Genomic DNA, 24,874 nt, shown 5'->3' with positions numbered 1-24,874 from the left:
TTTTTTTTTATTTTTTCTTTTATTTTTTTAATATTTATTTATTTATCTTTTTTTTTTTTTTTTTTACAAACTTTTTTTTTTCCTTCTCTCTGACAGGAGTTTGAGAGATACAATGTATCTCTCTTCTCCATTCATAGAGAGAGAGAGAGAGAAAAAAAACAAGGGGGCCGGGCTGCACAGTGACTGATCACTGTGATAGCCAATCAGAGGCTATCACAGCGATCATGTGACCCGGAACCGGGAGTCCCGGGTCCCGATCGTTAGAACGGGACCCGGTGCTCTCAGTGACACCGCGGTCTCGGTGCTGGGAGCGCGCTGAGGGGCGCGCTCCCAACACAAAGACAGGTACGCAAATATGCGGCCCCACGGAAAAAAGCCCAGGTCCGTGAGGCCGCATATTTGTGTTACGTCGGCGTCAAGGGGTTAAAGATTGTTTAATCCCACTGATATCAGGGCTCCTTACTTCTGCTGACCCTACTGCGGCCCCCCCCTAAAGTCTGAAAGACAATAAACTTGGCCCTTTGTCTTGAAAGTTTGGAGACCCCCGATTTAGAAGAATGAAACATCTGACTTCTGTTGTAACCTCTTACTCCAGCACTGAATCACAGCTGAAGGAGAGGGTCAAAGTTTAGGGAGAGCTACTGAATGACCAGCTCTGCCCGATCACCATTCGGCCGCACCCTCGTCGCTGAGCTCCAACACAAGAGGTAATTCCTCTATATTTGAAGGCACGTGATTTCCCCTTTAAATGGCGGATTGCATTCCCGTAGCCCCAGTGAAGCCGATACCTGTACAAACAGCGTGGCCGAGTATCGAATCATCTTCTGCAGCTGCAAGTTTTTCGGGTGAGGTTTGGGCTCTTCCTTCACTCCCAAAATTAGTATTTTTTTGCTAAAATCAGCAAGAAAAAAAATAAAGAAGATTTTTTGAACACAAAAAGGACAATCGCAAAGTCTTCACATTTAATACATTGCTAGAAAATCCAACAATCAATGATTAATAGAGGACCTGGACCGCGGAAGCTGTGCCTAAAACGGCACACGAGGCAAAGAACTAGTCTAGAATGTGTATTGCCGGTTCCAGGAATTTTCAATGGACCCAGGGGGTATAGCTCATGGCCAGCAGAAGATTTTACCCCCTTCATGGCTAGGGCACATTTTTTTCAGCACTGCACTACTTTAACCACTTGCAGTCCGGCCGCTGTATATAAACGGCTGGACAGTGGTAGTCCAGGGGCGGGTTCTCGTTCATAAACGGCGCCCGCCATTTTGGATTGTGCGCGCTCCCTGGGAGAGCGCAGTACCGCGATCCGGTTCCCGCTGTGTCAGGAGGATCACTCTGTGCGAGGTCCCGATCATGTGATCACCGATTGGCCAATCAGTGATCACATGCAAAGTAGTAAGCAAGAGGTCACTTCTGACATCATTGCTTACTACGTGTGAAATCTGTGAATGATCACAGAGATCACATGGTACAGGGCTATTCACAACAGTCTTGTACCATGTGACAAGCTGTGACCAATCACAGCTCTCACAGTATTTCTCAATGGCTGCAGGAATGCAGCCAGAGAGAAGGAGAAATGATTGATTTTACAGCCTTTATGGGTGTAAAAGCAAACAGTGTGGGGAAAAAAAAAAAAAAAAAAATCTTCATCACCCCCCACAGGTAGTACAGTGTCACCATGCTAGGGTGACGGTATGTTAAAAAAACAAAAAAAAAAACCAAAACAAATAATAACATAAAAAAATAAAATAAAAATATAACTTTTTTGCTTGAAAAATTATAATTTTTGGTTATAAACTAATTTGGGTTATTTTTTTTTAACTAAAAAGATAACCGAATAAATTTTGGCCAGGATTTATGAAGAAAGATTATTTATTTGCAAAATTTTATAAGAAAAACACTTTTCAACATTTGTGGACTTTTTCATTTATATAGCAAAAAAAAAAAAAATCCCAGTGGTGAATAAATACCACCAAAATTACATTTTATCTGTCTCAAAAAATGCTAAAAAAATTATTCCGGGCAGTGTTGCATGACCGCGCAATTGTCATTCAAAGTGTGATAGCGCTGAAAGCTGAAAATTGGCCTGGGGGGGAAGGGGGTGAAAGTGGGAGAGGCGACCGGACCGGAAGGGGGGGGGGGGAAAGCGTCCGGACCGGAAGGGGGGGGGGAAAGCGTCCGGACCGGAAGGGGGGGGAAAGCGTCCGGACCGGAAGGGGGGGGGAAAGCGTCCGGACCGGAAGGGGGGGGGAAAGCGTCCGGACCGGAAGGGGGGGGGAAAGCGTCCGGACCGGAAGGGGGGGGGAAAGCGTCCGGACCGGAAGGGGGGGGGAAAGCGTCCGGACCGGAAGGGGGGGGGAAAGCGTCCGGACCGGAAGGGGGGGGGGAAAGCGTCCGGACCGGAAGGGGGGGGGGAAAGCGTCCGGACCGGAAGGGGGGGGGGAAAGCGTCCGGACCGGAAGGGGGGGGGAAAGCGTCCGGACCGGAAGGGGGGGGGAAAGCGTCCGGACCGGAAGGGGGGGGGAAAGCGTCCGGACCGGAAGGGGGGGGGAAAGCGTCCGGACCGGAAGGGGGGGGGAAAGCGTCCGGACCGGAAGGGGGGGGGAAAGCGTCCGGACTGGAAGGGGGGGAAAGCGTCCGGACTTGAAGTGGTTAATCACCGCTGTTTTGTTTTTCTTTTACTCTATAAACAAAAAAAAAAAAAAAAAACCCTACAATTTTTTAAATAAACCACGTTTTTCTTAGTTTCACTTAAAACATTTTGCAACCAATGTTTCTTCATAAATTTGGGCCAAAAAGTATTCTGCTACATTTCTTTGGTAAAAATAACCCAAATCAGTGTTTATTATTTAGCCGTGTGAGTTATAGAGTCTACAAACGAAGGGAGATATATCTGAAAATCGATAAGTCCTGATGTAGTGACGGCGGATCTAATTTCTTGAGGCCCTAAAACCGCCAGGATAGTACAAATATCCCCTAAATGGCCCCTTTTTTTGAAGGTAGGTATTTAGTAAGAAGCATGGTGAGCTTTTTGAAGTTGTCATTTTCTGCCACACTTTTGTTGGAAAATGAAGAAATCAAATAAAATTGTGTTTTCTTACATACTGCCACCAGTGCAGTGCCATCATAGAACTGGTGTGGCGGTGCGGCGATCAGGGATACTGATTGGTGACAGTATTTAAAAAAAAAAAAAAAAAAACCGTTAAAAAAATAAAATCATTTTTAATTTTTTAAACATTTTTTCTTCAACCAGACATGAACACCCACCTTACTGTGTTCATTTCCAGCAAGAAATAATAGCAAACTGGACAACATTTATAGCCAGCTACTTTGAGGATTCAGCACTTAAAAGTAGTGGTGCACTGAAATGAAAATTCTGGTGCAGAAACCGAAATTCAAAATGCACTTGGCCAAAAACCGAAATTGTGCAGTTTTTAAAAATTAATATATAAGTTTTTGGAAAAAAATACACTGATTTAAAAAAAAAAGAAAAAAAAAATTCTCTCTCTCTCTCTATATATATATATATAACCATATCCATCTATCTATATATACACACATATAGAACAATTTTTTTTGTAAAATATGAAAGGGGATGTTATGGCGAGTAAATAGATACCCAACATGTCACACTTTAAAATTGTGCACGCTCGTAGAATGGTGTGAAACTGCGGTACTTAAAAATCTCCATAGGTGATGCTTTAAAAATTTCTGCAGGTTAGCAGTGTAAAGTTACAGAGGAGGTCTAGTGGGAGAATTATTGCTCTGACGTTCGTGGTGATACATCACGTGTGTGGTTTGAACACCATTTACATATATGGGCATGGCCTACGTATGCGTTCACCACTACGTGCTAGCACGGGGGGACGGGGGCACGTTAAACTTTTTTATTGTAAATGTTTTTTTTTTTGCACTGTCCCTTTAAAAAAAATGTAATCACTTTTATTCTTATCACAAGAAATGCATGCATCCCTTGTGATAGAAATAATTAGAGACAGGTCCTCTTTATGGAGAGATGTGGGGTCAATAAGACCTCACATCTCTCCTCTGCAATGTAAAGCATTAGATAAAAAAAAGCATTGATCTAGTGCAGTAATGGGCAAACTACGGCCTGGCGGACCTTTTAATCCGGCCCGCGGAGCGTGATACATTGGCTGTCAGGATGTGTGTAGGCGGGGCAGCGTGATGAACGTGAAGGGAGCTAGGCTCCTCTCACGGTCCGCCCTGAAGACCGGAACGGCGCGGGAACACGGCGAGAGGAACGCGCGGAGCAAAGGTAAGTAAATTGACACAGGGGGGACTTGGGGACTTAATATGGGGGCTGAATTAATATGGGGAATTAATTACTATATGGGGGATGAATTACTATATGGGGGATGAATTACTATATGGGGGATGAATTACTATATGGGGGATGAATTACTATATGGGGATGAATTACTATGGGGGATGAATTACTATATGGGGGATGAATTACTATATGGGGGATGAATTACTATATGGGGGATGAATTACTATATGGGGGATGAATTACTATATGGGGGATGAATTACTATGGGGGATGAATTACTATATGGGGGATGAATTACTATATGGGGGATGAATTACTATATGGGGGATGAATTACTATATGGGGGATTAATTACTATGGGGGGTGAATTACTATATGGGGGATGAATTACTATGGGGGATGAATTACTATATGGGGGATGAATTACTATGGGGGATGAATTACTATGGGGGATGAATTACTATGGGGGATGAATTACTATATGGGGGATTAATTACTATATGGGGGATGAATTACTATATGGGGGATTAATTACTATGCTTACTATGGGGGAATATTACTATACTTACTATGGATGACACATACACATCATTCATCTACTCTTGGTCCGGCCCCCGGGTCCAATATATGAACCCATTGCGGCCCTCAAGTCAAAAAGTTTGCCCACCCCTGATCTAGTGCTTTAAAAAAAAGAAATGGCCGGCACGGGAAGTGACATTGCTTTGGTCCTCCAAGGGCATAGAGATGAGTGGAAGCCATCTTTCCTTCACTCATCTCTATGCCCAGCGCCGGGATCGATGGTTTCTCAGGTAAGGCCCCATGTACATGGGACACTTCTGAATGATGGAAACTGACTGCTGGAAAATGTAGGTTAAAAAACATCTGTTTAGCCGCGTTTGCATAACGCATTTATGCGCGTTTGCGTTTAGAAGAGTTTTTTAAAGATAAGCACAGGAGAACGTCCCAAATGCCCAGAATACACTGAAAAGTGGTAAATAATTAACTATTTCAGACTGTTTCAGAGAAATACAGAGAGTAGAAGAAGAGACAGCAGTATGTGTTGAGATTAGCTGAGGTGTGAGTTGCTCATTAACATTTCTTTCATTAAGGCCGCCTGGCAGGGGGTCTTCATGAGGAATTAGAGGTGTGAATGGTCATTAACATATCTTTTGGTTCCAAGGGTGGGAGAGGTCTGAGGTGTGAATTGGTCATTACAATGTGTGACAAGTTTGGTAGGAACATCCTGTGTTCAGTGTTTTGTCCATTTGAGTACCTTGAAAACGCTTTGCATGCATTTTTCATGATGAAAAAAGGCTCTGGACAGCATTGGGAATTGGAAGAGTTAAAAAAAAATCCAAACACAAACATTTATGGAAGCGATATGCCGCGTTTACAAGCGTTTTGCGTTTGAAACGCTGATAAAATCGACTGCTGAATGCAAGTTTTCTGTGTTCAAAAAAAGGACTGTAAACTCAACTGCCTGTAAATGATGGTGTGTACATGGAGACAGAGGAAAACATTAAGGCGAGTTCAGGGGCTGCTGAAAAAAATGCTGAACAGATCCTAAACGGGAGTTTATCAGCTGCAGTGCACATGAGCCCTAAGGCTGAGAACTACCGAGCGGCGGCCGGTGGAGTTTTTTTGGAACCTGTATCGGTGCTTTTTTTCATTTCGGCCAGCGGCTGAAAGGCGTGTTTTCGGCCGAAACATTTCGGCCACTGAAATTTTGGTGCATTCCTACTTAAAAAAGCATCTTCTTTTTCAATTGAATTCAATGCAAACACACTTGTTTCTCACCTTGAAGCATCTATTGACTCGTAGAGCTTCTGCACCTCCACTCTCAGGCTGTTGGCATGGTCCAAATTGTAGGTTGTCTCACCAGCACTGCAGGGTAAAATAAATACAAAACACAATTCAATACTAATCGTCGGATAATTAGCCCTTGTCAGCAAGGCACAGATAGGAGCCGCAAAATATCACAAGGAAAGTGGGCGTGCAAGGCGTGTAGAAGTACAGGAAGACTCACCAAACACCCACATTGTTTTTGGAAATGTGTTTTAAAGAATCTTAACTAGTTGAGGGCTTTAGTCAACTTGTTCTTCAAAAAAAAAAAAAAAAAAAAAAAAAGGAGTGCAGAAAGAAAAAACTTGCAATTCCATAACAGCCTCAAAGCAGAGTGTCTTTCAAGCCTTGTTCCAACATTACCCCAGTGGCGGCCAGCAGTTCGTCCACGCCTAACCCAGAACCACCAGGTGTTGTCATACATCAGGGATGAGGAGTGATAATACCACCCAAAACGTACTCTCCGCTCCTCACAAGACCTCCTACTCTCTAGTTCCCTGGTCTCCTCCTCCCATGCCAGTCTACAGGACTTCTCCAGGGCTTCCCCCATCCTCTGGAACTCCCTACCCCAATCCATCAGACTATCACCTGCTCTTCTCACCTTTAGGCGCACTTTGAAAACCCATCTCTTCAGAGAAGCCTACCCCGCCCTCAGCTAATTGCCGATCTCCTCCACTCTTCCTACCACTCCATCCCCCACAGCTATTTCCTCCTGTACCACTATCCCCTCCCTCCTAGATTGTAAGCTCCAAGGAGCAGGGCCCTCGTACCCTCGTGTATTGAATTGTATGGTTACTGTACTGTCTCGTGTACTGTCTCCCATTGTAATGTACAGCGCTGAGCGAACTGTTGGCGCTATATAAATCCTGTATAATAATAATTAGAATGATTGTTGTTGAGGCAAGAGTTCGCTGGTGGATATGGAATGCAAAACTCCTCTATCCAAGAAATGAATTTTCCCGCAGCAATTTGGTTCATCCAGAGAGAGACATTTATTGGGTTCCGGGACAGAGAACAAGATGCTAACAACAGGTGACAAAATCCAACAGAATATTTGTAAATATTACGACGAACAGCAGCCCTCAGAGACCCATCTAAGATACTTCATATCAAACACAGCGACCCTACACAATCCAGCAATGTCTAATCTATAACATACACCTAGGTAGCTTCCATGCAATAATGTGTGTTCCAATCTATACCGATGCTTCCAGATTGATGAATGAATGATCCTAACAGCCCAACCTTCCCTCTGAAATATCAGCGAGTAAAACTGCAAGGGGTTTCTGATTGGCTGACCAAACACTTTTGATCTTAACATGAAAAGACCCCGCTTACAATTATTGAAAAGAACAATTAATGACATTATAGTGTTTACCAAGTAAACAAGTTACCCTTTCACCATTTCCAGTGTATTGAGTCTACTTACCATCAATAAATACTTCTTGTATGGTCAAATCACATTCTTCATCACCCTTAAATATGTAAACAATGTACCCTTTGAAATGCTTATCCGTACAAATCTGCATTTTACAACCCCTTGTAGGTAGCCTTGCAAATAACCTGCTTTGAAAAAGTTGAATTGGATAGCAGAGAGCCATTAGCTAGCCATTTATTGACCTGTGCCAAAACAAGGCTCTGTATACTGTGTGTGGTATCTCTCTCTCTCTCTCTATATATATATATATATATATATATCTCACACACACGGTATACAGAGCCTTGTTTGTATATTACATACATTTATTTTATTTTTTTTTACATTTATAAAAACACACACAATATACTACACCAGGAACAGCAAGTCAGCCATCATCAGATGCCCACATTGGCCTACTGGTTTCACCGTAGACCTGCAGCTCAATTCCAAGACCAACACTCAGTGAATGTCTCTTCTGTTGTCCTCCAAAGTCAAGCCTAAACAAGAGCAGGTCTGTCACTTCCTCCAAGGGGGTACAACTAGAGTTTGTGGGTCTTGATGTACCTCCCAAAGGATGGCAGAGGAAGGAAACTTCATGCCAGTAAACAAACCAACTTCTCAAGAGGAAGGGAGTGGAGGTAAGTATCATAAATCTTCCAGGATATCCAGGAGGTCTCCGCTACCAAATCCCACCTTATCCAGCCTGAAGGTAGTCTGGTGGGGGACTGTAGGCCTCTGGATAGCTGGTGGCTGACGGGTTTCGAGGTTGTACCTCTTCCTCAGAGGCAGTCACTGGCGAAACATGTCAGCCACCAGCTATCCAGAGGTCTACAGTCCCCCACCAGACTACCTTCAGGGGTTTTGGACCACACTGCATCTCTTGTGACATGTTTTCCATTTGATTTTATTTCTCTTGTGAGTACTTTACTTTTTATCAATAAATCTCATTTTTAGGCCATGCGCCCCCTTTTTGTCTCTTTATATACTGTACTCCATTGGATGCGGTCATCAGGCTCAGTACGAGGCTGCTGCGATATCATGAGCCAGACATATTGCGAAGACTTACTTGATAGACTGGGCCATCCTGATGTATTCAGGGGCCTTCTCATCCACCTCGTCCATGCAGTTTCGAAGGCTCTATGAGGATTTAGGAAAAGAAAACTCAGCGTATGTTCCCCAAACTGGTTTACAACAATCAGGCCCAATGTGCTGTGAAAAAAGCAACGTTACAGTCCATATCCGCACTCTCTTAGTAGAGCCTCCCCCCAAGCCTTTCTACATTTTTTATATACTTACCATTTTCAGAGGTTTTTCACGTTGGTCACGTGATAAGCGGGGGCCACATCGGTCTCAGCAATGGACGGTCCTCAGTGATACAGAGGACAGCGGCACAAACATGACGATATCAGTTCTGCTCCCTGCATCAATACACTGTAAGTAGGACGCCACGGTAGAGCCAAGTGAGTGAAGACTTCGTATGTCCTCAGTCTTCCCACGTTTACCTCTCAAGCTCCGGAAGGTCCCCCCCCCCCTTTCATGAGCACGCAATTTTTTGCTATTCAGCACTGTGCTACTTCAACTGGTAATTGCACGGTCATGCAATGCTGTACGCAAATGAATTCTACATACTTTTTTCACAAAAATATAGCTTTCTTTTGGTGGTATTTGATCACCACTGGGTTTTTTATATCTTATTTTATAAACAAAAAAATTACCGAAAATGTTGAAAAAAACTTTTGTTTTTTTACTTTCTGCTATAAAACATACCCAATAAAATCAAATTTCTTCATAAATTTAGGCCAAAATGTATTCTGCTACATGCCTGTTAGAAAAAAAAAATCCCAATCAGCATATATTGATTTGTGTGAAAGTTATAGCATCTAGAAACTATGGGATATATACTGGAATTTTTTCTTTTTTTAGTGGCTTTTGGGCTACTACTTCCATACCCCTATACCAGGGGTAGGCAACCTGAGAGCCGCAGGACTACAAGTTCCATCACGCCTCTGCAAGTCATAGCTGTAACTGTCAATTTTGCAATCTTTGCAATGCCTCATGGGAAATGTAGTTCCACAACAGCTAGAGAGCCGTAGGTTGCCTACCCCTACCCTATACAATGGAATTTTTTTTTTTTCACACTAGTAATGGCGTTGATCAGCGACTTATTGTAGGACTGTCAGGCAGGCAATCTGACACTGGGAAAGGAACTGACTAAATGACACTGACACCCCCAGTGACACTAATACAGTGACCAGTGATAATACTATATGTTGTCACTGTACTAATGACACTGGCTGGGAAGGAGTTAACATCTCAGGGTACTCAAGGGGTAAAAGGTGTGCCTAACAAGTGTTAATGTGTGTAACGTGCTACTTTTTAGTAAATACTGTTTTGTTCCTTCTCCCTGCTTTGCAGGGAGAAGAAACAAACATATTGTTCCCTCTGTACAGAGTCCTGTATGTTTGTCAACACAGAGCTTTGGGCTGTGATTGGGCACAGCCGATCAGCAGGTCTTAGCCATGAATCATTGGCTGAAACCTGTTGACAAATTTCCGCTGTGTCCAATCACAGTGGGAGTCGGCCAGGGGGAGGGTGCGTGGAGGCAGCCTGAACCCAGAAGACAGCGCCAACGTACAGGTATGCGGTTGTGCCTGTACGAGTCGCTCCGCCCGCAGTAAAATGCAGGCGGATGGTTGCCAATTGGTTAATGATGCTGATCTGAATTTAACCTGGAAGAAGAGGATATCTTGTGGTGGAAGAAGTACCGCAGGGAAGAGCTCCAGATTGACGGTCAGTACTGCTGCCAGAGATTTCTTTTCTTTTAAACCACGTGTATTGATGCTCAGATTTGGGCATCAAAAAGGTTCGCTATATCTATCTATCTATCTATATTTGCTTTTCTTTCCTGCCATTCCAAACTGCTGCCAGATGTGAAGTAAATAATCAATGCTAAGTATTTAAAATCATGTTTGGAGTGAGATTTGGCGATGTCACTACCATGCTGCTCATTGTTCTCCTTGCTGGAGAGGAAGCTGTACCTGAGGACCTGCAGAGCAAGATTCTCCCCTGCTTCATCTATTCCATGGAACCATGCTTCTTCCACCACTCCTGCTGCTTTTTGGTCAATTGCTCACCAGTCATCAGGGTGCAGCTCTGACATGAGGAAGCAAAGCCCTGCCTCTACCAAGATGGCCACCTCCATGCAGAGCGTGCAGAACAAAGGATGGCAAGTCAATACTTGGATAAAAATGAGCTGCAGGAAGCCCACAGTGGCTAGTCCTTTTGCCCTCTGCTTGACATTTTGGGAACAGCTTCCACAGTACAGGTCCCCTTTAGCAAAGCAAGAAAAAGGACGACAGCACCACAGCTTTCACTGCAGCGGATTAGCGGTGGCAAATTCCATATTACTTGTTTCCTTTGGTCTTGTGTTCACAATGCTACACTCTAATAAAAGTTCAGCCAGTGTTCAGTATGTAGTGCACAAGCCGCTTCTCACCTGATAATGGCGGACAATCTCTGGCGCGTGCTCTTTCTCGTCCATTTGCATCTCCCGCTTGAGCAGCGTGTCCTTACAGTGCTGGCAGCAGCGGATCTTGTCGTCATCTTTTTCCTCCAGGACGGAGCTGACACTGCTGAGACTGCTGATGCTGCCCCGGCGCGAGGTCTGGGCGCTGGTGTTAGGGGACAGATTGGGGCTACTGTGAGATGAGGCTGAGTGCTTGCTGGCGCTAGTGAGCTTGTCTGCAAAAGGCAAAGACAGATTAAAGTGTTACTAAACCTCGGACCCCGCATTCACTATATCCGCTCTCCCCGGACCCCGCATTCACTATATCCGCTCTCCCCGGACCCCGCATTCACTATATCCGCTCTCCCCGGACCCCGCATTCACTATATCCGCTCTCCCCGGACCCCGCATTCACTATATCCGCTCTCCCCGGACCCCGCATTCACTATATCCGCTCTCCCCGGACCCCGCATTCACTATATCCGCTCTCCCCGGACCCCGCATTCACTATATCCGCTCTCCCCAGACCCCGCATTCACTATATCCGCTCTCCCCGGACCCCGCATTCACTATATCCGCTCTCCACGGACCCTGCATTCACTATATCCGCTCTCCCCAGACCCCGCATTCACTATATCCGCTCTCCCCGGACCCCGCATTCACTATATCCGCTCTCCCCGGACCCCGCATTCACTATATCCGCTCTCCCCGGACCCCGCATTCACTATATCCGGTCTCCCCAGACCCCGCATTCACTATATCCGTTCACCCCGGACCCCGCATTCACTATATCCGTTCACCCCGGACCCCGCATTCACTATATCCGCTCTCCCCAGACCCCGCATTCACTATATCCGCTCTCCCCAGACCCCGCATTCACTATATCCGCTCTCCCCAGACCCCGCATTCACTATATCCGCTCTCCCCGGACCCCGCATTCACTATATCCGCTCTCCCCGGACCCCGCATTCACTATATCCGCTCTCCCCGGACCCCGCATTCACTATATCCGCTCTCCCCGGACCCCGCATTCACTATATCCGCTCTCCCCGGACCCCGCATTCACTATATCCGCTCTCCCCGGACCCCGCATTCACTATATCAGGTCTCCCCGGACCCCGCATTCACTATATCCGGTCTCCCCGGACCCCGCATTCACTATATCCGGTCTCCCCGGACCCCGCATTCACTATATCCGGTCTCCCCGGACCCCGCATTCACTATATCCGGTCTCCCCGGACCCTTCATTCACTATATCTGCTCTCCCACCGTACACTGAACATGGAAAAGCAATTATTTTAGTAAATATAAACTGCTAAATACCTTTTCTCATCAGCAATATACAGCAGTCTTGTGACTTATATCAGTGTCCAGCTGAGCACCACTTAAAGCTTGTAGGAGTTTTCGTTCTGCTTTGACTGTCCTATGAGGCTGCCTAACCCTGACCCTCTGTCTGGACAGCACTCATTGGCCCTCTGCTGATCACATGCACTCTCCCAAAGAAAAATAAAACTCTACCAATACACACTAAACTGAGCATGTGCAGAGTGTATCCTAGAGCTCTGTGCTATTAGATGGATTGGGGACAGTAGAAGACGAGATCAAACAGCCTTTTTACACAATGCAGAGGATTAACCCCTTAGGTCTCACAGTGAGTATAACAAGCATGCTTTACTGCATCTACAGACTGATTGTACTGTTGTGGGTTTAGTAAGACCTTAAAGTGGAACTGCATCTGAGCATCACAAACCAAAAATGCTATTTAATTCATTGTTCATATTCAAAGCAAACTCACCCATCCATCCAAGTCTCTATGCTATATTTTGCTGAGTTTTTATTTTGAAAAACACCCCCTGGTATTTCTGGCAGTGGCCATCTTGAGTAAGGGCAAATAATGTAGCATATACTTCCCGGAATCTATCTGCCCTTAGCTCTGGCATTGACGGAGCTGAGAACCCTCCCTGACCCTCCTGAAAGCTTCTGGGGTGTGACATAATTTGCCTAGGCATAGAAACCAGGCAGAAAAAAAAAAAAAAAAAGGTATAAAACCAATAAATATGATATACTTTCCTATCTATTTACTAATGCTAGCAGCATCATTGTTCATATTCAAAGCAAACTCACCCATCCACCCAGGTCTTCATGCTTTATTTTGCTGAGTATTCATTTTGAAAAACACCCCCTGGTATTTCTGGCAGTGGCCATCTTGAGTAAGGGCAATTAATTAATGTAGCATTTATTTCCTGGAATCCATCTGCACTTAGCTCTGGCATTGACAGAGCTGAGAACCCTCCGTCCCCTCCCAAAGGCTTCTGGGATGTCACCTTCTGCCTAGGCATGGAAACCAGGAAGTAAAAAAAAAACTTTTTTTTTTTATATATCTAATAAATATATACAGTCATGGCCGAAATTGTTGGCACCCTTGATATTTCTCCAGGAAATCATGTATTTCTCACGAAACGTATTGCATTAACACATGTTTTGCTATACACATGTTTATTCCCTTTGTGTGTATTGGGACAAAACAAAAAAAGGGAGGAAAGAAAGCAAATTCGACATAATGTCACACAAACCTCCAAAAATGGGCTGGACAAAAGTATTGGCACCCTTTCACAACTGCGGATAAATAAGAATGTTACAAGCATGTGATGCTCCTGTAAACTCACCTGGGGCAAGTAACAGGTGTGGGCAATATAGAAATCACACCTGAAAGCAGATAAAAAGGAGAGACGTTCACTTAACCTTTGCATTGTGTGTCTGTCTGTGCCACACTAAGCATGGACAACAGAAAGAGGAGACGAGAACTGTCTGAGGACCTGAGAACCAAAATTGTGGCAAAATATCAACAATCTCAAGGTTACAAGTCCATCTCCAGAGAACTAGATTTGCCTTTGTCCACAGTGCGCAACATTATCAAGAAGTTTGCAACCCATGGCACTGTAGCTAATCTCCCTGGTCGTGGACGGATGAGGAAAATTGATGAAAGATTGCAACGCAGAATAGTCCGGATGGTGGATAAGCAGCCCCAAACATGTTCCAAAGACATTCAAGCTGTCCTGCAGGCTCAGGGAGCATCAGTGTCAGCGCGAACTATCCGTCGACATTTAAATGAAATGAAACGCTATGGCAGGAGACCCAGGAGGACCCCACTGCTGACACAGAGACATAAAAAAGCAAGACTACAGTTTGCCAAAATGTACTTGAGTAAGCCAAAAGCCTTCTGGGAAAACGTCTTGTGGACAGATGAGACCAAGATAGAGCTTTTCGGTAAAGCACATCATTCTACTGTTTACCGAAAACGGAATGAGGCCTACAAAGAACAAAACACAGTACCTACGGTAAAATATGGTGGAGGTTCAATGATGTTTTGGGGTTGTTTTGCTGCCTCTGGCACTGGGTGCCTTGACTGTGTGCAAGGCATCATGAAATCTGAGGATTACCAAAGGATTTTGGGTCGCACTGTAGGGCCCAGTGTCAGAAAGCTGGGTTTGCGTCCAAGATCCTGGGTCTTCCAGCAGGACAATGACCCCAAACATACGTCAAAAAGCACTCAGAAATGGATGGCAAAGAAGCGCTGGAGAGTTCTGAAGTGGCCAGCAATGAGCCCAGATCTAAATCCCATTGAACACCTGTGGAGAGATCTTAAAATTGCTGTTGGGAAAAGGTGTCCTTCCAATAAGAGAGACCTGGAGCTGTTTGCAAAGGAAGAGTGGTCCAAAATTCCGGGTGAGAGGTGTCAGAAGCTTATTGATGGTTATAGGAAGCGACTGATTTCAGTTATGTTTTCCAAAGGGTGTGCAACCAAATATTAAGTTAAGGGTGCCAATACTTTTGTCCAGCCCATTTTTGGGGTTTTGTGTGACATTATGTCATATTTGCTTTTCTGCCTCTGTTTTATATTTGTTCCAATACATACAAAGGGAATAAACATGTGTATAGCAAAACATGTGTTAATGCAATACCTTTTTTGTGTGAAATACTTGATTTTCAGGAAAAATATCAAGGGTGCCAACAATTTCGGCCATGACTGTATATATTTATTTTATTTTTTTACTTCCTGAGATTATATATATATATATATATATATATATATATATATATATATATATATATATTTTTTTTTTTTTTTTCTACTTCCTGATAGATAGATATATATATATATATATATATAAATACACACACACACACACACACATATATATATATATATATCACCAGTAAATATGACATACTTTCCTATCTATTTACTAATGCTAGCAGCATACAGATTACAACTAGTCAACGTTGATTGGGAGAGCGAAGTTCCACTTTAAGGGGGACGAACTTATTTTTTTTTTCTCCCCTTACTGGCAAATGGAATGGTGATGAGGTCGGTGCATTTCCTGCACATGATGGAACCACAAAGTCGGCAGTGATGGCGTCTGTTGCGCATGGTAAACTTGTTGCCACAATCCGGACAGAAGGGCACATCCTGGTCATTCACCCACGGCACCACAGAACGCTCTATGGCTGGGGAGGCAGGAAAGGCACAAGTTAGTTTCCAGCTTTGGCTGCAGCCATTGGAAACAATATGGAGACCGGCCTACCTCTTATCTTGGCAGTGTCTGTGGTCACACGGTCAAACGAAGTGAGCTACAGATCGAAGAAAAAAAACAAGAAATTCTCAGTTCTATAAGTCCCATAATAACAATCGCGGGCAAATCACAAGAGCAGAGTAGTCACTGCGCCAAACTTTGTTGAGATCTGGAATAAACATGTGTAACCCGACTTCTTAACCCCTCGCCTACCGGGCACTTCTACCCCCTTCCTGCCTACCGGGCACTTCTACCCCCTTCCTGCCTACCGGGCACTTCTACCCCCTTCCTGCCTACAGAGCACTTCTACCCCCTTCCTGCCTACAGGGCACTTCTACCCCCTTCCTGCCTACAGGGCACTTCTACCCCCTTCCTGCCTACAGGGCACTTCTACCCCCTTCCTGCCTACCGGGCACTTCTACCCCCTTCCTGCCTACCGGGCACTTCTACCCCCTTCCTGCCTACAGGGCACTTCTACCCCCTTCCTGCCTACCGGGCACTTCTACCCCCTTCCTGCCTACAGGGCACTTCTACCCCCTTCCTGCCTACAGGGCACTTCTACCCCCTTCCTGCCTACCGGGCACTTCTACCCCCTTCCTGTCCAGGTCAATTTCCAGCATTCAGCGCTGTCGCACTTTGAATGACAATTGCGCGGTCATGCAATACTGTGCCCATATGAAATTTTTATCATTTTTTGAGACAGATAGAGCTTTTTTGGTGGTATTTAATCACCTCTGGGGTTTTTATTTTTTGCTTAAAAACCAAAAACTGAAAATTTTGAAAAATAAACTTTTTCTTTCTTAGTTTTTGTTATAAAATTTTGTAAATAAGTGATTTTTCTCCTTCACTGATGTGCGCTATAGAGGCTGCAGTGATGGGCACTGATGAGGAGGCACTGGTAGGTGGCATTGAAAGGCATCACTGATGGGCACTGAAAGGCAGCACCTATATATGGCACTGATAGGTGGCACTGACAGGTGGCACTGAAAGGCAGCTCAGATGGGCACTATGTGGCATTGATGTGCAGTGGTAGGCACTGATATGTGGCACTGATGGGCACTGATATGCGGCATTGATGTGCACTGGTAGGTACTGATATGTGGCACTGATAGGTGGCATTGATGAGCACTGATATGTGGCATTGATGTGCAGTGGTAGGCACTGATATGTGGCATTGATGTGCAGTGGTAGGCACTGATATGTGGCACTGATAGGTGGCATTGATGAGCACTGACAGGTGGCACTGATGGGGCTACACTGATCATCAGGGCACACTGATCATCAGTGTAGATGTCCCCTCTGAGGAATCCCAATTACCGGCTCTCCCCTCCTCTGTCAGCGTCACAACTCGTGAGGAGAGAAATGACGATAACTGGCATTTCCCTATTTACATGCGACCAGCTGTGATTGGACACAGCTGATCACATGACCGAGCCGACACCTTCAGCTCTTTCCGTTGATCATTGATCCGCTGTGTCCGAAGGACACAGCACACAACAGATCGCCACGCTGCACGCCCCCGGAGCCACGCACGCGCAGTTAGAGTGGGAGGATGTCATATGACATCTTCCCAGAACGAGTGAACCGCCTTGTGCCCCTCATTACCTTATATGGCGGGTGGGAGGCGGCTAAAGTGGTTCTTAAGGCTGAAGGTTTTTTTTCTACCTTTAAGCATTCTAAAAAAAAAAAAAAAAAAAAAAAGAACCTTCTGTGCACAACTCCCCTCCCCAAAATATTTACCCAGATTTCTGCCTTCTCATTGGCTCAGATACAGCAGCAGGAGCCATCGGCCTGTTCTGATGTCAATTACAGCCAGTGAGGAGGGAGCACTGCTGAGCCGCACTTGGTTTGTCTTGTGGACACACAGAGTGGGGTTCGGGAGCGAGCGAGCGTGCATGAGTGCCCCCATGGCAAGCAGCTTGCTATGGGAGAACACAGCAGGGGGGGAGCCAGAAGTGCCAGCGGGAGACCCCAGTAGAGGAGGATTGGGCCTGCTCTGTGCAAAACCATTACACAGAGCAGGTAAGTATGACATGTTTGTTATTTAAAAAAATGTATAAAAAAAACAAAAACAAAAAAAAAAAAAAACAAGAAAAAAAAATCTACCTTTAGTGTTACCCCTCGCCCTCCTGAGGATTTCCCCCCCTTCCGGACCAGGCCATTTTTGCGATACAGCGCCGCGTTACTTTAACTGACAATTGTGCGGTCATGCAACGCTGCACCCAAAATAAATTTACGTCCTTTTTCCCCCCACAAATAGAGCTTTCTTTCTGTGGTATTTGATCGCCTCTGCAGCTTTTATTTTTTGCGCTATAAACAAAAAAAGATCAACAAATCTGAAAAACAAAAAACTTTTGACTTTTTGCTATAAAACATATCCAGAAAAAAAAAAAATCTAATTCCGTCATAAATTTAGGCCAAAATGTATCTTGCTCCATGTCTTTGCTAAAAAAAAAAATCCCAATACATGTAAATTAATAGGTTTACTTAAAATGTATAGCATCTACAAAATGGCGGTATATACACTGAAATTTTTATTATTTTCTTTCATACTAGTAATGGTCGGCGATCAGCGACTTACAGAGGGACAGCGGCGGGCATTCTAGTACTGGGGGGGAAATGTCACTGACGTCCCCAGTGACACCAATACAGTGATCAGTGATAATAAAAAGCACTGACACTGTACTAATGGCACTGGGCAGGAAAAAGGGTTAACATCTGGGGCGATCAAAGGGTTAACTGTGTGCTGTGGTTTACTATGTAAGCATGAAGCTTTGTACTGCTCTGGCAGGATCAACAAGTATTTTTCTGTATTTCAGCACTTGGTTAAACAGGCAAAACACGGGACGTGTGTATGTATTGGCTGCACTCAATGTGTGTTTTGTTGCCCAGACATACAATTTATTTTATCTGGGACGTGTGCAGCCCATCCTGTTGTCGAACACTCGAGAAGCCGAACTAAACCCCAGGCGGTGGTGCTCACCTTTTCTAAACGAATGACTAGTTTGTTGACTTCCACCACAGAGTGATCTATCCTGGCCGCCCGATGCCTCTTAAAGTCAGAGAGGTGCGTCCGCGTAAAACCTGCCGGAAAAAGGAGAGAAACTCGACTATAAGTGATACCAGCAGAATACAGACACATGGCTAAACACAGAACTCATACGTGTGTCACCTGTGTACTATGAGCAACAATTACATGGATGTTTGAATAGAGGGAGTGAAAGTGTCAGCGATCTGCCAGAGCAGAGAATGGAACAAACACTGGCTCACATTGGCACAGCAGGATGGCATTTAACTCTCCTCTCCTGAAATACTCTGCGCTGCTGGAGGACTCCGCTCCTTCCTCTATAACTCTCCTCTCCTGAAATACTCTGCTCTGCTGGAGGACTCCACTCCTTCCTCTATAACTCTCCTCTCCTGAAATACTCTGCACTGCTGGAGGACTCCGCTCCTTCCTCTATAACTCCTCTCCTGAAATACTCTGCACTGCTGGAGGACTCCGCTCCTTCCTCTATAACTCCTCTCCTGAAATACTCTGCACTGCTGGAGGACTCCGCTCCTTCCTCTATAGCTCTCCTCTCCTGAAATACTCTGCTCTGCTGGAGGACTCCGCTCCTTCCTCTATAACTCTCCTCTCCTGAAATACTCTGCTCTGCTGGAGGACTCCGCTCCTTCCTCTATAACTCTCCTCTCCTGAAATACTCTGCGCTGCCGGAGGACTCCGCTCCTTCCTCTATAACTCTCCTCTCCTGAAATACTCTGCGCTGCCGGAGGGCTCCGCTCCTTCCTCTATAACTCTCCTCTCCTGAAATACTCTGCTCTGCTGGAGGACTCCGCTCCTTCCTCTATAACTCTCCTCTCCTGAAATACTCTGCACTGCTGGAGGACTCCGCTCCTTCCTCTATAACTCTCCTCTCCTGAAATACTCTGCGCTGCTGGAGGACTCCGCTCCTTCCTCTATAACTCTCCTCTCCTGAAATACTCTGCACTGCTGGAGGACTCCGCTCCTTCCTCTATAACTCTCCTCTCCTGAAATACTCTGCGCTGCTGGAGGACTCCGCTCCTTCCTCTATAACTCTCCTCTCCTGAAATACTCTGCGCTGCTGGAGGACTCCGCTCCTTCCTCTATAACTCTCCTCTCCTGAAATACTCTGCGCTGCTGGAGGACTCCGCTCCTTCCTCTATAACTCTCCTCTCCTGAAATACTCATAGGACGCCCTATATGGTCGATCAAATTATGAAGTCGTTTGTGCACAAACCTTGGGTGAAAAGCTAAGTGGACAAATGGAAGCGTCTACTCACCGATCTCCTGGGGGTCCCACATACGTGGATCCACGCCCCCATAACTGTACGCTTCGTAGCGGTCCTGGGATCCGCCTTCCGCCTTCTCCCCGCCATCTTTCTTCAACAGCTTGTTCTTTGCCTTCTTGGCGATGTGAACCAGATCTAGGAACGTCAGGTGAAGGATGTGCAGCAGGAGATTACAAAGCGACCTTTATACACGGCTTCCTGAACACGTCCCGCCACCCTCACTAGTCCTTCTCTCCAGAGCCATCAGTCCCAGCAGTGGGCTGGCTTTTGGGAGGAGTTATGCAAATATCAAAATGCCTTGCTAAGTGGGTGTCAGTCTGGAGAAGTGGGCGTTCCTAGGCAGGCTGTATTTTGCATAGATAACACCCACATGTGATGCCAAACCTCCATAATTGAGAGAGCTGAAATCCAATGAAAGGGGCAGGGCCAGGGACAGACGGGCTGGGGAGGAAAGGGCTAATAAACCTGGATGTCCTCCAGCCAGGAAATGAGGTGGAGCTCTATCTGATTTGCTGCAGCTTCTCCCTGTCCCACTGAAGGGGAGGAGCCGGTACACCCGTGCAAGACTGGAGGGGAGGAGCCGGTACACCCGTGCAAGACTGGAGGGGAGGAGCCGGTACACCCGTGCAAGACTGGAGGGGAGGAGCCGGTACACCCGTGCAAGACTGGAGGGGAGGAGCCGGTACACCCGTGCAAGACTGGAGGGGAGGAGCCGGTAAGCCTGAAGGGGAGGAGCCGGTACCCCTGTGCAAGCCTGAAGGGGAGGAGCCGGTACCCCTGTGCAAGCCTGAAGGGGAGGAGCCGGTACCCCTGTGCAAGCCTGAAGGGGAGGAGCCGGTACCCCTGTGCAAGCCTGAAGGGGAGGAGCCGGTACCCCTGTGCAAGCCTGAAGGGGAGGAGCCGGTACCCCTGTGCAAGCCTGAAGGGGAGGAGCCGGTACCCCTGTGCAAGACTGAAGGGGAGGAGCCGGTACCCCTGTGCAAGACTGAAGGGGAGGAGCCGGTACCCCTGTGCAAGACTGAAGGGGAGGAGCCGGTACCCCTGTGCAAGACTGAAGGGGAGGAGCCGGTACCCCTGTGCAAGACTGAAGGGGAGGAGCCGGTACCCCTGTGCAAGACTGAAGGGGAGGAGCCGGTACCCCTGTGCAAGACTGAAGGGAAGGAGCCGGTACACCTGTGCAAGACTGACGGGGAGGAGCCAGTACACCTGTGCAAGCCTGAAGGGGAGGAGCCGGTACACCTGTGCAAGACTGGAGGGGAGGGAGGATATAAGCTGGGAGGTGGCTTATCCTGTAATTGTTCAGCAACAATGCTAACTGCACTGTCTAACATACAGACAAGCCCGGAGAAACAGAAAAAAAATACAAAGTTAGTGGCGGGATCATCTCACCACATTTCACCTGCAACCGAAATGTTATCTTTGGGTGGAGTCATCCTTTAAGCACAGTACTCACTTTTCAGCTGCCCTTTGACGTCTCTGTCCTCGCTGGAGTGTTCCTCTTCATAGTGGGACTGCAGCTGGTAGAAAGACTGGAGATCCTTCAGGCACAAGGGGCAGAGGAAGCCCTCTCTCACCTCCCCCTGTTCATCGAATGGGGCGTTGTACTGCGAGGCCATGACTGACGCTGTGGCGGGTTGGGATCACTCGGAGGGACATCTGGACCCCGGTGCACCTTACAGGGCTGAGGGTGGAGCTGAGGACAGACAGACGGACACTTCCATTAGAACCTGAAATTCCATAGAAAACATTGTAATATCACTTTCATTGCTGCCTGAAGATCAGGACCGAGGTGGGAAGGGCGGCCATGGGGGCCGAGCCGGGAAGGGCGGCCATGGGGGCCGAGGCGGGAAGGGCGGCCATGGGGGCCGAGGCGGGAAGGGCGGCCTCGGGGGCCGAGGCGGGAAGGGCGGCCTCGGGGGCCGAGGCGGGAAGGGCGGCCTCGGGGGCCGAGGCGGGAAGGGCGGCCTCGGGGGCCGAGGCGGGAAGGGCGGCCTCGGGGGCCGAGGCGGGAAGGGCGGCCATGGGGGCCGAGCCGGGAAGGACGGCCTCGGTGGCCGAGCCGGGAAGGGCAGAGATGGGGACTGAGGCCTCCTCCCTCATAAGGACAACAATTCCAGAAATTCAAGCTGGACTTCCATACGGACAATGAGCCTTAGTCCCCAGCGCTGTCATATACCCTGCAAGGGACACAACAGCCTGCACACCCCAATCACCCCCACAGCCAATCAGCACCAGACACAAATGGTTGTTTTCGGGGATCACTCTCCAGGTACAACAATCAACGCGACTTCATAGAACCACAAACATCTACACAACACCCAGCAGTGTCCTCCAAGTACAGGCCTCAACCCCAAAAATCATTCCTAATAGAGCCCGCCCCCCTCCTTGCACAGCATCTCCTGACTCCTCCCCCATCTTCAGCTTCACCAGTCTACCACCGGGTACTGTGTCCTCAGCGCCCCCTCCATGCTGCCCCATCCTCAGTGCCCCCTCCATGCTGCCCCATCCTCAGTGCCCACTCCATACTGCCCCATCCGCAGTGCCCCCTCCATGTTGCCCCATCCCCAGTGACCACTCCATGCTGCCCCATCCTCAGTACCCCCTCCATGCTGCCCCATCCTCAGTGCCCCCTCTATGCTGTCCCATCCTCAGTGCTCCCTCATCTACAGTGCCTCCTCCATGTTGCCCCATCTACAGTGCCTCCTCCATGTTGCCCCATCTACAGTGCCCCCTCCATGTTGCCCCATCTACAGTGCCCCCTCCATGTTGCCCCATCTACAGTGCCCCCTCCATGCTGCCTGATCCTCAGTGACCACTCCGTGCTGCCCCATCCTCAGTGCCCCCTCCATGTTGCCCCATCCTCAGTGCCCCCTCCATGTTGCCCCATCCTCAGTGCCCCCTCCATGTTGCCCCATCCTCAGTGCCCCCTCCATGTTGCCCCATCCTCAGTGCCCCCTCCATGTTGCCCCATCTACAGTGCCCCCTCCGTGTTGCCCCATCTACAGTGCCCCCTCCGTGTTGCTCTACCTTCAGTTCCCCCTCCATGTTGCCTTATCCTCAGTTCCCCCTCCATGTTGCCCCATCCTCAGGGCCCCCTCCATGTTGCCCCATCCTCAGGGCCCCCTCCATGTTGCCCCATCCTCAGGGCCCCCTCCATGTTGCCCCATCCTCAGGGCCCCCTCCATGTTGCCCCATCCTCAGGGCCCCCTCCATGTTGCCCCATCCTCAGGGCCCCCTTCATTTTGCTCCTTCTCCTTGCTATCACCCCTCCCCCCTCCTCTGTGCCCTCCATAACTCCCATAATTACCACCCCCCCCCCCCCCCGAGTTCTCAGACTCCCCTCCCCCACACTCTGGGCCCCTCTTCCTGTGTTCCCCTCCTCACCCCCCACCACCACCTTCCTCGGTGCTCCCATGGATGACAGCACATTGTCGGATCTCCGTCATACCCCGCTCCCCGGCGTCCCTCCCGCCTCCGCCACCGGACGCCATGGCTGTCACTCCCGAATCCACAGATCTGCGATGCCGGCCGCCTGACCCAGGCTGAGAGCTGAGCGCCGAGCAATCGATTGACAGCTCTGGGGAGAGGAGAGGGGAGGGGCCTACGGGGAGATAACAGTGGACGGATGGAGGCGAGAGGAAGAGAGGGGCGGGGACAGAGGAGGAAAGGGGCGGGGATGGAGAAGTGGGACATGGAGGTAATGGAAGAGAGGCGGGGCGGAGGAGGAAAGGGGCGGGGATAGAGATGTGGGACAGGAATATAATAGAAGAGAGGCGGGGTGGAGGAGGAAAGGGGCGGGGATGGAGGACAAGTGGGACAGAGAGATAATAGAAGAGAGGCGGGGCGGAGGAGGAAAGGGGCGGGGATGGAGGAGCAGTGGGACAGGGAGATAATAGAAGAGAGGCGGGACGGAGGAGGAAAGGGGCGGGGATGGAGGAGCAGTGAGTCAGGGAGATAATAGAAGAGAGGCGGGGCGGAGGAGGAAAGGGGCGGGGATGGAGGAGCAGTGGGACAGGGAGATAATAGAAGAGAGGCGGGGCGGAGGAGGAAAGGGGCGGGGATGGAGGAGCAGTGGGACAGGGAGATAATAGAAGAGAGGCGGGGCGGAGGAGGAAGTGGGCGTTCCCAGAGCTTCCGAAGAACAGAATTACAGGATAATATACAACATCATACACCATATAAACCATATAATAATAATACTGCTGCTGGTCACAGTAATAATAGTAGTAATAATAAAAAATTGTTATTATTATTCAACCCCTCGCCCTCCAGAGGATTCCCCCCCCTTCCTCACCAGGCAATTACGGCGCTGCATCACTTTGACGACAATTGTGCGGTCATGCAACGCTGCACTCAAATGAAATTTACGTCTGTTTTTCCCCACAAATTTAGCTTTCTTTCAGTAGTATTTGATGTGCGGTTTTTATTTTTTGCGCTATAAGCAAAAAAAGACCAAAAATTTTGAGAAAAACAATAATTAGAACTTTTTGCTAAAAAGTAAAAAAAAATTAAAAGTGAAATTTCGTCATAAATTTAGGGCAAAATGTATTCTGCTCCGTGCGTTTGCTAAAAAAAAATCGCAATATGTGTAAATTAATTGGTTTACGTGAAAGTTATAGCTTTTACAAATGGCGGTATAGATACTGGACCTTTTTTTATTCTACTAGTATCAGCGCCTTTTAGCGGGACTGCGGCGGACATTCTGACACTGGGGGAGGGAACTAGCTTGGTGTCACTGACATCCCTAGTGACACCAATACAGTGAAAAAAAAAAGCACTGACACTGTGCTTATGGCACTAGGCAAGAAAGGGTTAATGTGAGGGGCGATCAAAGGGTTAACTGTGCGCTGAGAGTGTTTTACTGGTTGGGGGGGGGGGGTGTTCTTCACTGTAAGCACGCTGCTCTGGATGGCTGTACTGTGCAGTGA

General features: G+C 47.6%; 1 protein-coding gene across 1 annotated transcript; it reads right to left on the bottom strand.

The window, feature by feature from the left end:
• Positions 1-31: 31 nt before the first annotated feature.
• On the bottom strand, positions 32-23,503 carry LOC149435355 (rabenosyn-5-like). Its single transcript, XM_089662740.1, has 10 exons — positions 23,395-23,503; positions 21,400-21,639; positions 19,938-20,081; positions 18,619-18,719; positions 15,648-15,693; positions 15,409-15,570; positions 11,053-11,297; positions 8,623-8,693; positions 6,092-6,178; positions 32-891 (listed from the first exon to the last, which is right to left on the bottom strand). The coding sequence occupies exons 2-10, from the start codon at positions 21,560-21,562 to the stop codon at positions 717-719; spliced, it is 1,194 nt and encodes a 397-aa protein (XP_089518866.1). The 5' UTR covers positions 21,563-21,639; positions 23,395-23,503; the 3' UTR covers positions 32-716.
• Between the last annotated feature and the right edge of the window lie 1,371 nt (positions 23,504-24,874).

The sequence above is a fragment of the Staurois parvus genome, unplaced genomic scaffold, assembly GCF_062004578.1.
Source record: "Staurois parvus isolate SC_StPar_1 unplaced genomic scaffold, SC_StPar_1.0 ptg001531l, whole genome shotgun sequence".
Taxonomy (NCBI): domain Eukaryota; kingdom Metazoa; phylum Chordata; class Amphibia; order Anura; family Ranidae; genus Staurois; species Staurois parvus.
This window is presented reverse-complemented; position numbering and strand designations above follow the sequence as displayed.